Below are 14,400 nucleotides of genomic sequence, written 5' to 3'. Positions count from 1 at the left end.
GCAGAAAGAAGAAAATACTCCTGTTGAAATACATATCTATTTACTTTTAAATCTCACAGAAAAATGACTTCTTTTTTGCTATATTTCTGTGAGATTTGTGACCCATGTAATAGATGCTTCTTACTCCTGAATTATATTTGTAAGATATGGATCTCAGTCCTTATTAACGTATAACTGATCTTTGGGGAAAACTAATCCAGTTCTTGAGCTCCAGGCATAGAAAGTTAGGGATGGGTTGTTGGATGGGTGGGGAGAAGACGTATCTAATTTGGGGACGTTGCTGCCTCACCAGTTTGCAAATAACTCAAGAATAATACGGAATAAATCGCTTAAATTTCCACAACTGTTTCTCTCTCTAATCCCTACAGTGTGTGATTTTCAACAATTATCTGGCCTTATTCTCTGTTTTATTGCTTAGGCTTTTAATGCTTCAAATGTGGAACACAGAATAAATGTGATTGCCAGCGAAACTTTAAAAAAATGCTCAAGTGCAGTTTTCAGCTGACATACAGCTAGTTTACAGGAACAAATGAAAAACACATTTTGAAAAGGAAATGTAAACATTACATTAGGTCTGGGTCCCCCAACTTCTCAGCTGCAGGAAGTAACAACAACTCCATAAAGGTTAAACAGGCTTGCTTTGGACCCTGAGTAAAATTAAGTCTCCTACCAACTCTATGGCACTGCAGAAGACAAAGGATTATCTGTGTGAATAAATTGAATTTACAGGTCAATACATTCATGTTTGCAGGACTATTTAAGGTATTAGAAGTTCTGATATAATACAAGAAAAATGCAGATGTAACTATCAAACTCATCAAGCGGCTGCAATAAATTCAGATACTCTCCAGGGCTGGCAAGATGATGTCAAAAAAGTTAAACTTGAGGAATGAGACTTAGATTTCTAAATGAGATTGGTTGGGGGAAGCAGAGTTAATAGGGGAAATCAAGACCGAAACAATCAACATTGCTGTTACGTTTGGAGGAGAGTTTAAAAATCAATTCTTTCTGCTTGTTCTAAAACTGTTCTGCCAAAACAACTGACATTGTTACATGCTTTTTATTTTTTGGTTTATTTAATCTTCTTTAACACAGCCGTTGTTGGTTCAACAATCCAATATTTGAGGTTACATTATTGCAAAAATAAGGACATAGCTGAATAGGTTATGCCATCAATACGTTTGTTAATCCTGTCCCTTTTATTAAAGACAAAGCATAGTTTGTTAATATTGTCTTGGATTAACTCTATTTGTAAGGTTACTTATAGTGGTGCATACTAAAGGCAGGGGATTTGCTCCCTGGGCCAATTGTCTTTAAACTATAATTTAAGAAATCATTAGCATTTTGTAATTAAAAACAGATGAAGCAATATTTTAGTACAATGTTAGGCGGCAGTTAAAATTACCCTGTCTGAATATACGTGTACATATACATAAAACACTAGCATGCTTTAAGAAGTTAAGAAACATTAATATTCTGTGAAATTACTATATAAATAAAATCCAATCTGGAATGGAATTCCCATTATGTACAAAAAAGAAAAAATAGAATCTTTCACTTCCAAAACCTATAGATTTTAGCATCTTATAAGCCTAGATCACATCATATGGAATGTAAGGGTTAGTTTAAATTTGAAGAGCATTAAAGAATAGTATAAGTTTCCACAAAACAGTATATATTAATTGTATTTTGAAGATTTATATTCGTTCCGATGTTAACAACATCCTTTTGAACTTCCTTAAGGAAATATTTGTAATGTCTTTTATTTATTAAGAAATACAGCTTTAACACTATAAAATGTTTATTATTTAAAAATATTAGAAAATAAAAATATTTTGAAGATGACATGTTATTCCAGGATATATGAACTTCTTTAGTATTGTTATTTAAAGAGTGAAATAGTTAAGCTACTATTGTAAATATTTTACTTTCAAGCACATACATTTTTTTCTCTGTTTTCGTTCTTTTTGGCATTCTTTGTTTCCCGTTTCTCTCATTTTCCAAATTTTCTTTCTTATTTTTTGAACAGTCCTGACTTTACTACGTATCTTACATTAGCTGACTTTTATAATCTCTTCATTTTTCCTTCGTTTGCAATAAAACAATGGTTTCTATTAAGTAAACAACCAACTGAGCATCTCTTTTTACCTTTTGTAGATGTTTTCTTCTTAAAACATATAGTTACATGTTTAGCTTACATATTTATGTATATTATATATAAACACTTAAAGAATAATAATTAGATTCACAGAGTATGGTGGAAATGGAATATATTACTGGTACACTATTCAGCAAGCTTATGGAATGACAAAAAAGAATGAATCACTTTTCATAACTAGTATCTTAATTATCCTCTGTTTTTTTCTGACTAAGGCAAATAGATTAGCATTTTTCAACTGCTCAGTTTCTTCTTCAATCTTGGAGACATTCTACAGAGATAGAACCTAACAGCAGATTAAAAGTGGAGTCCGTGACAGGTCGCTTTCATGGTAAAGCCTGGTCTCGTGTGTCTTACTATGGCTATGTGGTCAATGATTACTGCCTGGACAGGAACGCAGGAGTGGGTGGGTCGTGCTGGAGATGTGCAGGAGTTTGTTCTTCAGCCCTGGCTGCCCGCTTGAGCACAGCACAGGATGGCACAGTGGCTCTAAGCTCAGGAGGTCTGGTGCACCTGGAGCACGGCGGGCTGCACGGGGTCCTCATCGGAGCGCTCCGCCTCCTCGGGTGTTAGCGCATAGCTACCCTCATAGCGCACCTTCTGTGCCTGTTCCAGGGCCACTGACTCCTCCTCTTCATCTTCCACAATAGTCAAGTCGATGTTGCTGTCCATCCCCGAGTTACTGCCCCTGGAGGTCGCCTTCTCAGCAGCCTCCTCTGCAATTTCCCCTTCCACCAGGGCGCTGGCGAGGGACGCTTCGGAAAGAGCCTCTGCAAAGGACTCCTCTTCCTGGTCATTTGGCATCTGCTCACTGCTAGGCAGGTCTTCTGACTTGGTCTCATTTTCTGCATGGCTTTCTCCCTCTCGGACTTTCTTCCGCCCGAAAGTGAGGGGAGAAACCTTGAAGGGGGAGCTTTTTCCTGAGGATATTTTCTGGTGATTTGACGTGAGAGATTTCTTAATCTTCTCTCTCCTCTCTACAGATACGATCTTTGTCCCCAGCTTGTTCATCTTTTTCTCGATGTTCTGGCGAGAAAATGCTTTCTTAAGGCTATCCACTTTCTTGAGGCTGGATCTTTTTATTTTCTCTGCCCTACTTTCTTCCACCTTTTCCTCGGCACTGTCTTCCAGGGCCTCCTCATCGTGGGGCAAATCATCATCTGACGAGAGGTCCACGGTGTGCAGGGTTTCCTCCAGGGATTTGTTTTCATCCGGAAGCTCCTCCTTCCCTTCCACGGCGCCGGAAACAGGCTCTTTCACAAACACACTGGCAGGGATCTCATTTTCCTCCTGAAAAGACAGACAATGTAGGTTTCATGTTAATAACATATTTCACAAAGAGTCCTGAGCTGCTGTAATACGTGTGTCTGTTTTGGGGACACGGTGGTGATAAAAAACAAATGTCTGTGGCTTGAGTTTTCTAGAATAGGAAGAGTTAATTCTAAACTCGTCAAGTCATTCTCTTTAGGCTGGATAAGGCCAAGGGCAGCCTGTTGGGAATATCAGGAGGACAACCGGCAGAAACTCTATCAGTGACAGGCAGAGGGGAAGTGGGCAGTGACTGAGATAGACCAGGAAGCTGCTTAGATAACGGAGCTAAAGAACGTTACTGTGCTGTGAACCCAGAGGCCCTCTCTCTCCTATCCTCTTTTGAGGTCAGAGGGCTTGGGCCTGCCAAAATCTCACTGCAGAAGAGCCTGAAGATCAAGTTGGCAGATAAAAGATAGGGCAAGGGTGAGAACTGAGAAGTCTTCAAGTACCAGACACACATAAAGCCTTGACTGGGTTCCCTCTCCAACTAGGAGTCAGAAGTAAAGGTAGGGCCAGCCTTAGTATCTGTTCAAAGGTGCACACTAATTTTGCTGAGGACATCATTTTAGAGTGAGAGAAGCAAGGACTAGGCTTCCTGGGGTGCACTCAGGAAGCCCTGCTGGTTTAGAATATCCTTTGGGGAGTTAATAAGGGGAGGTGAGATCTTAGGGTTATTTTTAGAGTAGTGAGGGGAAATTATGCTGCCAGCCATAGTTTATCAATTCTCTAGCATTACACAGAGCTTCTCTGGGCAAGAATACTTTGGCCCTAACTTCCAGCGAAGAGTGAGGAGAGAAGCACAGAAAGCTGCCCCCTTCACTGTTGCCAGCACTCTCCTCCAGCTGCCGGGCACAAAGGCAAAGATGGCTCCTCTTGGCTCTCAAGGAGCAGCACCTGAACACTCACCCCTAGAGTGGAAGGGGGTGGTGTTGCAACATTGCTCACTGGGGAGTTTTTGAATGCGGACAGACTCGGGTTACACAGCTAAAGATCTCTTGATTTTTAAATATTTTTCTTTGAATACTGGAAAAGGAGAGCCAGTCAGCAAAATGTCTTCACATCTTTTTTGAAAGAAATGGCACAGTAGTGAATGCGTGGCCAGAGGCCTGAGTCTCAGTCTTTGCTGTACTACTGAATAGCAGGACAGCTTTCAGCAAATAACTTAATCTCCTTGGGTCTCAGTTTCTTCCACATATGAACAAGAGATTTGACCTAGATTAGCAGCTTTCATACTGCACTCCCAGGGGCATCAGGGGTTCTGCTGGAGTGCCAGAGGGGGGCAAGGCTTTAGACCCCCCTGCCACCTCTCCTGCAACCAGAGCCTCAGGATTGCCTGATTATATCTAAGGCTGTTCAGTAAACTTTCAGTTTGAAAAATAACTGGATTTAGTGGATTTTAAAGTCTACTTGGGACTTAAACATCATGCAAAGTTTATGTTAATGGCAAGAACTTCCTTTCTTGTTTTGTAATTTTGATTGACTGAAAAGGTGAAAACGTGCTTTAAGAGTGTCACTTTATATTTGATACAAAGACTAAATAAAGTTTAGATATTATACGGAAACTTAAAAAAACCCTCTCCTTGTTAACAACTGAATAGTAGAATTATGATATTCCTTGAAAAATACAACCCTGTGTCTCCCCTTGTATACACTATACAGAGTCCTTTCCATAAATTGGTTAGAAACAAAGGATAATGTCTTGTGTCGAGGCAAAAAGCAGAAAAGTCCAGTTAAATGGAATTCTCGTTAGAGTGATGATATCACATATTGTGTTTGCCAAAACTCTCTCCACACTCTGCCATTTTGAATGTCATGGAAAGTGTCCAGGCCATAGTAAAAGACAAAGTAAATAAATAAATAAAAGGAGCATGGGACTGCCACAAGCTATGTATAACATGGCCTTTTACAAGCACTGCTTTCCCGTGTTTCAAGGTGAGGTTGCCTCTAGTTCCCCGGAGTGTACTCCCCATGAGGGCAGGGATTTTTGTCTCTTGTCCATGCTGTGTCCCAGCACCTAGAGCTCAACAGCTGCTTGTTAAATGAGTGCATGTTGGGTGAGGTGGCTTTCTAATAAAGCCCTGAGAGTGGCTGGAATGGAGATTGCCCCTCTTTTGGGCAGGCTTGAGGACTATAAAAGAACAAGTTTAGCTCTGTGTCTAGAAGGAAGTTTGCTGACTGCTGGTGCCATTGGGAAATCAAGAGAACCCAAGTCCCAATGGGGGCAATGATCTCCATTTTTAAGGAAGGATTTTCTTCGCAGTGGATGGTTGTTACTAAAAGAGGGTTAGACAACTGAAATAGCTAAGGCTTGGATGCTTAGTCTGGAAGCAAAATTACTTCTGGGGTTTGACAAGAGGGTTGAGAAGGTTTGACAGGAGTTGCTTACAGGAAAGGAAGAAACCAAGAGATCAGTGAAATGTCATTAAAAGTCCTCAGTGGGGAAAGCAGAAATTCAGGCAGAAAACTGTAAAAATAATCCTTGGCTACCAGAGAAGAGGTACATTTTTTATAGTATAATCTCTCAGGGTAATCAAAGGTAGTAAGTTGTATAATTCCCTTTCTTTAATCCCAACAAAAGGTAGGCATATTAACTGAACTTCTAAAGGAATTAAACTAATAATATTACAGTTTTTCCTTAAATATACATTTTATCATTACAAAAGCATAGTTGCTGTTGAGTTTTAGACTTTTGATTCTTTTATCATGTATCTTTTGAGGACAGCTTTGAGGAAAGTTATTATAAGGTGAATCATATGTGATCTGTGGTAGATACACACTGTGTATATGAATGGGTATTGAGGGAAGGTAGGAAACCCAATTGAACTCTTTTGTAAAATGCCAGGGAAATTATATGAGAGCTTTTTTGATGCCAGCTATAAAAATAAACCCAGCAGGAACAGAGATAATCCAGAATGAGTTGGATGTGTCTTTATGCAACTGGAAACAAGTGAGATATGTCTTCTTGGCTAACTGCTATGCTTCTGCTGTCAGTTTAATTACACAAACAGGATTTAATGTTCTGTATATTGAACAGTGTTTATTTTGTGGCTTCTGATGGCATCTACTCTGAAGGTAATCCCTTTCTTTTCACACAAAAGTCTGTGAATGTCCAAGCACATGTAGCTCTTACCTTTCCATAATGTTTGTTTGGAAGCAGAAAAATACTGATACTTTTCAAAATTTCTATTCTATAGTAAAACATATCAGTGGTGTTTGACAGTGAAGTAACTCTTATGGTGGTGGAAACTCAGTCTAAACTTCAGATAATGGATGCTGGATAACTGCCCTCTCCTGAGGTGCCTAATCTCACCTGCACACATGCCCTGTGCTCAAGCTCCCCCACACACCTCGTGGAAACACTTGATATTTCATATGACTATAAGCAAGGTGACGCTTCTGCCTTCAGCCTCCTGTTGCAAGGTTTCTGATTTGCTTTCTCTTACAGGTTGCAAGACTGATGACGATTTCAATTCTGTCACATCCTCAATTCTGTCACTGCTTCCCTGCCCTAGTTACTTATAGGTCTACTTAGAGTTCGTAGCTCCTGAAAATGGCACTAGGAATCCCTTGTGGGCTGCACTGCTTCCTTCGGTAGTTCTGCCCAGTAGAGGCTCCCAGGAAAGCTGATTATTTACCCTTTGTTTTCAAAAAGGTCCTCAGCTCCCCTGATGCAGGTGTTCCCGGTTCTGACCTTTCACAAGAACACTTAGGAGTTTTTCAAAGGAAGGGGAATAAAACAGCACACTTCAAACATAGATGATTGATATGCTCACAGCATAAAAATGAATGGAAAGAACTGAAAAAGTAGCATTTCTCCTTGTACTTCAGCTTGTTTGCTGTTCATATCGATCCTAGTGAACTAATAGTCCTATTTGTATCAACACAGACAAACTTGCTAACATGCTGGACACTTCTTGGTTTGAAGCTCATGGAAGCAAATCTTCTGTGTACATATCTAAATACCTAGATATGCACACTTTAACAGAAAAGAAGACTCTATGACTCTCCTTAGAAAGGAAATCATAGTAAGTCACTTAAAAGCTTGAATAAGGAGAGAAAAAACAACAGTTTCCTTTCCTGTCACTAACTCATCATTCCTGCTGGTAGAAGAAAATAACAAAGGATGTCATATTCCCACTGGGATGCGGTAGCATCCTGGAGGGATATGAAGACCATAAATTTGTGTCCATGGAATGTTTTATCCAATAATCTCTAAATACTAGTTATTAAAATGAAATCGTGCCCACCTGACATTCTGATTTATAGGTCTCTTTTACACATTGATGGTTTTCTCCGATTTGTGTTTCTGAGGTATGGATTGCCAAGTGGATACAGTCATTGATTAGAACTGCACCCCTAAGGCAGCTGTCGGTGGAATCAGCAAGTCATAAGAATAAAATGCATTAGTTATAATCCCTGAGCAGTCTTTCACATGCTGGAGGATTTAAAAGTTTCATTATTTTTCAGTGTTATCAAGGGTTCAATTCTTTTTTAAGACACACTGGTTAGGTGTTCTTTGTTACAAATAAAAAACACAAAACAAAACCAAACAAAAAAACCAAATCACACTGAATTATTTAAAAGCTGATGTAGAAAACCCAGTAAACATGAACTTTACCAAGGCGGGATTATAGTGTTTGTTTTTACTCATTTTGCAATTCAATTCTATAATCTCTATTATTAATAATAAAATGAAACCTTGCTAGTCACTGTTTCTTAGGGCCTCTGTTTCTTTGACACAAAATGAAGTTAAACTGAACGATTATTAAGGTGCTTTCCAGCTCTAACATATTTGATTCTGTGATGTTAACATGAACCCCACAAAAAGAATTAACAAATTACAGAGTTGATTCCATAGTGTACTGATACCAAATGTGTTTTGTTTTATGTAAGAATCAAAACTATAGGACCTGAGTGGCATTGGAGAACATTTTTCATTCATTCAATTCAAACAGATATAGATTACAAAGCAGTGGAAGGGGCAGCATTTATTTGGAAGGGCTGCATCTGAAAGAGTCTAGTTTGTTTTACATGAGCGGATGCAATGATTCTTTCTAAAAAATACCAACAATAATCAGTTATTCACTTAAAGTGCCTGGGGCAGTGCTCACATCCAATAAATGTAAATAATAACAATAAGAACTAATATTTTGTTTATCTCATAAAGTAAAAGGGCACTGGATAAGTAACACATCAAAACCAATATCCCATATGGGGACATTGTAGCCTGATAGAAACATGGCGACTTGTCATATAAAGGCGTCTTTTATTACCTATATCCTCATTTCTTCCAGGTCTGTACTAATGTAATAGTCTTCAAAGCAGTGACTTTGGATAAAGTACAGGCTTTTTAAAAATCAATTTAAAAATGGTCTGAAGATGTTACACTTTTAGCGTCTTTCTAAAATTCTGACCTTATCAAAGGAACCCAAAGGATGAAGATTTGAACACATTTATAGGCTCCATTCTCCAGAAATGTATCCACCGCAAACAGCTAACCTTTCTACTTTTTTCACCCAATTTCCCAATTTTATGTGGATGAAAGTGTAAGCTGTCCAAGAGTACTCTCATTTTGTTCCCTGGATTTGAAATAATCTCCCAACTGCTTTTTCAAATAATCATTCTAGAACCTTAAGAGGACGTTAAGAGGCTACTGCATCCTCAGGGCCAGTTACCTGTGAAATTCTAGTCTCTTAAATCAAAAGAGAAAATTTCCTCATAAGTGTAGAGTCACTGATTTTCTGTACAAATTCTATTTTTTCTTTTAGTAAATGATCGCCGTGCTTAGAAGCAAAGTCTCAGTCTTTCTCTAGCATTTACTTTTTGATCAGCAATGCCTATGAGTCTTATTTTATTTATGCTGGGTCATGTCACAGTATTTTGAATTCAAATATTGATCTGAAGCTATTACAAAAAAGTTTAAAAGAGAAAACTGCTGAATTTAACTAGAATTTTAAAATTTATTTTATTGCTGAAAGAGAGATGAATGTTTCTTCAGTTTTAGACACTACTGGTTATAATTTAAAGTAATTGCTAAGAAATTAGATGCTTAACAGCTACAACAATGTTGTAACACTTAGTACAGACTTAAATAAATAATGACATGTTTTAAGTAGCACAAATTAAGGACAAAGTTTGGAATTTTAAAAATGCAATTATGGCCAGGCATGGTGGCTCACGCCTGTAATCCCAGCACTTTGGGAGACTGAGGCGGATGGATCACCTGATGTCAGGGGTTCAAGACCAGCCTGACCAACATGGTGAAATCCTGTCTCTGTTAAAAATACAAAAATGAGCTAGGCGTGGTGGTGGGGGCCTGTAATCCCAGCTACTTGGGAGGCTGAGGCAGGAGAATCGCTTGAACCCAGGAGGTGGAGGTTGTAGTAAGTTGATTCCACCATTGCACTCCAGCCTGGGCAACAGAGCAAGACTCCGTCTCAAAAAAAAAAAAAAAAAATGTGTAAGTATCTTCAACCACTAACCAAAACAGACCTGTAGATTTCGGCGGGCTCGACAGGACTCCACAAACTAAAAATGTACTCTTCTCAACAGTACCGTACCAAATATGCTCAGGTCATGGGATAGATTTTCTTTTCTCACTCTCTTATTTTTACATAATTTTTTGTCTCAAACTAGAAACAGTAGATTTAATAAGGGGAAGTCTGGCACAGGGTTCAGATGGTCTGAAAATGACAAATTACCTAAAGACACTGAGTAACACCTGGTACATATTTGCCCTCCACACTCTCCACAGGTCTAGGAAATAGTCCCCTTATGCTACACTGTGAACATTATGCTGTGAGTGGAGGGTTCATTCAGAGTAGGTCTTTTGGGAAGAGTCCTTTGCTTTCACGGAGATGAGATATAATGTTGATTTCAACATGGCAGTAGTTATACAATACATGGTTCTCTGTGTGTAGTGGAGCTGTTTTAAGATCCTGGGTAAGGTGAGGTCAGTTTTTACCCAAGGACCACATTTCTAACCAAGCAAAAGTGTAGGCTTCTTTCTGAGCAAATGAATTTCAGATCCACTCAGTAATATCTTCTATTCATTGAGCACTTATACCATGCCAGTCCCTGCTAACTATTTTAAATGTTATTTCTTTCATTCCTCACTCTATGAGAGAGATAGGAGGGAAGAAACATTAGTGTTCAAGAGCACATGCTTTGAAATCAATTAAACATGAGTTTGAATCCCAGTTTCATCACTTGCTTACTAACTAGCTTCAGACAAGCCATAAACATTTTCGAATCTCAACATCCTCATCTGTAAATTCGGGATAAATGAGATAAGATGCTTACCAATGTATGCTGGGTTTATTAAGTGCTTGATTTTTTTTGCTCTTATTAATATCATCAGTGTATAGATGAGGAAACAGGTTTGGAGAAGCTACAAACTGTGTGCAATATCACATATTTAGCAAGTGGTGGAACTAGGATTTGAACTACTGTTTGTGTGACTCCAAAATTTATCTTCTGAACTACTATACTGCACCGCTCTCTAATACAAATTATTATTTTATCCATTGGCATAATTACTACTCTGGGGAAACTGCTACTTTTAGAAGGAACAAGAGAGTCCACTGAGGGACTGTGCTTGCATTTGTTTTTTACAAAACAATCATCTAGTGATGCCTTGAGAGTTGAGAATTCTAATATCCTTTAGGCTAATAAAGGATCTTACACGGCTTAAGAAAGGTCCAGTTCACTTGCCTCTAGTTTCCTGCCTCCTAAAATGCTCTTTAAAGGTGTCCTTGGGGATTGTTTTCTAAAGGGCCCAGAATGGAGTCCGAGCACATTGCTGTGGATATTCTTAGCTTCCAGTTTGGTCTTGGGCACCCCTGTTTCAGCTTTTACTCACTATATGGAGAATTTCTACCATTTCTGGCTGCAATTTCACACCTGTCAATTCAATGTGACAAAACAGGAGAACATGTCAGGCCTTCACAACAGCATATGCCTTTAAGTTCCCAAGCAGTTTTTTTTAATGTCAGATTTATAATTCTCCTGAATTTGTACTAGCATATCCTCTCCATCCCTCCCCCCAACATCTGCAGAACATCCGTGACAAAACAAAACAAAACCCAATCCTGACAAACTGTGACTTTCCTCTACAAGATAAATACTTTTTTCCTCCTCCTTAACTGAGGGATGGGACAAGAGATAATTTGCCTGATTCATACTGGAAGCAGGAAAATTTCCTTTGGTGTCTCAGACTTGAACAGGTCTGTACATGTTTGGTTTTGTTTGGAGATCAGTATTTAATTTAGAAATGCCTTGAGAGCTGAGATTTCTAATATCTCTTAGGCTAATAAAGTAAGGATCTCATATGGCTTAAGAAAGGCCCAGTTACGGTATCTCTTTTCAATTCATCTGGTGCATGAAAAGCTACTGCATTCGCATTAAAAGCTGGAAAGTTTTCAGCTGCAAAAGCCTGCAAGGTAGAAGAGGACATAGGCTCCCTAAACCTTTACAATACTCAAGTGCAATTTGAGGAGGACAAAAAAGCAGTGAGATGAGTCTTTCCTTTTATGGGGGTAGGAAGGCTTAGGTTCTAACTTGGCAGAGCGATTCATTTTGAAAAAGAAGCCTCCCTCGGTTTAAATCCCAATTTCTAAATCTCTCTTGGGAGATGAAGGCTTTCCCTGTGTGCCTTTCACAATCAAACTGTTGGTTATAGCCTCTCCCCTCCATGGCTTTGAAATCCTCTCCTATTCATATGGTCACAACGAGACAGCCCTGGAGCGAGGATGGCAATCGCTTCCTGGGCTCTGTGCTGGCTGGATTCCACTGGGCGGAAGGGCTTCCAGCATTAGGCAGGGCTGCCCTGGGATTCACAAATGCCCACCACTTGGCGGAACAACAGCCCCACGCAATCTCCCTGTCCCCAGATAGCCTCTTGCTACATTAATTGCATCATTGATGCATTACAAAAAATTAAGTGGCCTTTTTATTCTAAGGCAACCGTTTGAGGGAGAAACATTTAAGACTAGCCTTTGTGACTATAACTGATAACGCTCCTTTTATTTTACTTAAAAGTTGTGGTCTCTCTGAACAAGGAGAGGCATATCTAGTGTCTTTGTACTCTCTTTTTCTAGTGCATTTGCTAGAAAAGAACTCCACAAGATTGCTTTGCCCAGAAAAAGTCTTAAAAGAACAAGGCTAACTCTAATGGAATCAATCGTCTATTTGATTGATCCCCAAAACATTGGTAGCCTTTGTATAAAGGGATAGTTTGACTTTTTGGCTAAAAAAACAACAAAATACCTCACATGATCACTTCATTTCCACAAAGGGTTGATGAACAACCACTGAATTAATTTGCCCTGTCCAGCTAACAGCTGCAGCCAGAGACCTAAGCTCCTAATGCAAAGAGACAAATGAATTTGACTAGGGTGCACGCACCTGCACATCTTCCCAACCTGTACAGAGTGCATCCAGGTGCTCCCTGACAAATGACCCAGGGCCTACTAAGCCCGCGGACATCTTCTTTGGATTAGTCTGCAGTGACCTGGGAAATTCCCACCTCTGTGTGCAGATTTCATATTTGCTTGCTGCAGGCAGACAGGGGACAGTGCCTTGTATGTGTGATCCCTGACAGGCAGGACAAATGTAACAATGGCTGTGAGAGCCAGGATGAGTGAGATCAAGAACGATGAGGAGTTCCAGCCCGCCTGTAAGGAGACATAGGGGGCACTGACCTGGAAGATGAGCACTTTGAAATGGTTGCGTCGGAGGAGCTGGGCGTGGTTGTTCTCCAGCCGCTTCACCTGTGCGCACTGCCTGTCCATGCGCTCTTTGACCGCGCGCGTGTGGGCGCTGACCTTGCGGGACTTCTCCAGCAGCTTGCTCACCGTGTTGCTGGTGGAGGCCTGGTACTTGGAGAGCTTGGTGAGGTCATTCTGGATGCCCTTCACGGAGCCCTCCAAACTGATCTGTCGCTGCTCCATCTTGTGCTGGTTCTCCTGCACAGCGTCTAGCATGTTCACCAGCTTGTCCAGGAGCGTGAGTACCGTGACGGCGTTCACCTGCGCGTTGTCCCGGATGGCCTCCTCCGTGTTCCCCAGGTTCAGGCTGGGGCTCGGTGTGGAGGAAGGCATCGGGCTGGGGCTCGAGGGCTTTTCCTGCCGCATGTCAGACCCAGGGTGCTGGAACTTTTCGGCCTGTGCAGCGTCCTCTCCCATGGCTAGGCAGGTGGGAACGTTCTTTCTCTCTGGAAGCTGCTTATTGCTCAGGTGAGAAGTTGTGGTGGTGAGGGTGTAGGATGAGGCCCGCTGGTTGGAGCTCAGAGCACCACTCTCTAGGACTGGCAGAGGTTCAGACAGGCAACAACTGGCTATGCTGATCAGGGGAACTGCATTCCAGCTGCTCTTAAAGGCCCTACTCCACCCAGTGGGAGGAGAAGTTTACAGAACTGAGAACCACTCAGGGTTCAGAAGCATGCACACACTTCCTAACCGCGTTCTGGGCACAGGACACTTTGTTGCAGGTTTAGCTTTTCTTTCCTGCTCCCCTTCCCTTTCAATGTCATATTTCAATCATGACTTCATCAAGAGGCGGAGAAAAACATGCTCACTTGGCCCAGCTCCACAGCTTCCAATTGACTAGAGCTAGTAAACTTTTCTCTGGCTGCTACGCTAACAGCTGCAACAGGGTGCCTGTTTCTTTTTCCTGGATACAAGTTATTGTAACGGAAAGTATTGTTTGCATTTGCCCTAGAATTGACTGATGGGTTGCAGAACACCGGGTGCCCTACTGGGAGGCATAGAGTTTAAAGGGTACTGCAGCCAAGTTTGTATTATTAGTTTCTCATTTGCAAAGGAATGGGATTAACTCTGATAATGATAAGGAAAACAGCTCAGTTCTTATTACTCTTGCAGTTGCGGATACAAAATAAGTTAAAAGAGATTGAACTTCAGGGATATTTTAAA

General features: G+C 40.5%; 1 protein-coding gene across 1 annotated transcript; it reads right to left on the bottom strand.

Moving 5' to 3' along the window:
- Window positions 1-859: 859 nt before the first annotated feature.
- On the bottom strand, window positions 860-13,816 carry CAVIN2 (caveolae associated protein 2). The gene is made up of 2 exons (XM_032755107.2): window positions 13,171-13,816; window positions 860-3,448 (listed from the first exon to the last, which is right to left on the bottom strand). The coding sequence occupies exons 1-2, from the start codon at window positions 13,651-13,653 to the stop codon at window positions 2,654-2,656; spliced, it is 1,278 nt and encodes a 425-aa protein (XP_032610998.1). The 5' UTR covers window positions 13,654-13,816; the 3' UTR covers window positions 860-2,653.
- Between the last annotated feature and the right edge of the window lie 584 nt (window positions 13,817-14,400).

This window comes from Hylobates moloch, unplaced genomic scaffold (genome assembly GCF_009828535.3).
Source record: "Hylobates moloch isolate HMO894 unplaced genomic scaffold, HMol_V3 SCAFFOLD_1, whole genome shotgun sequence".
Classification (NCBI taxonomy): domain Eukaryota; kingdom Metazoa; phylum Chordata; class Mammalia; order Primates; family Hylobatidae; genus Hylobates; species Hylobates moloch.
Note: the sequence above shows the minus strand (reverse complement) of the source record. Positions and strands in the feature narration are given on the sequence as shown.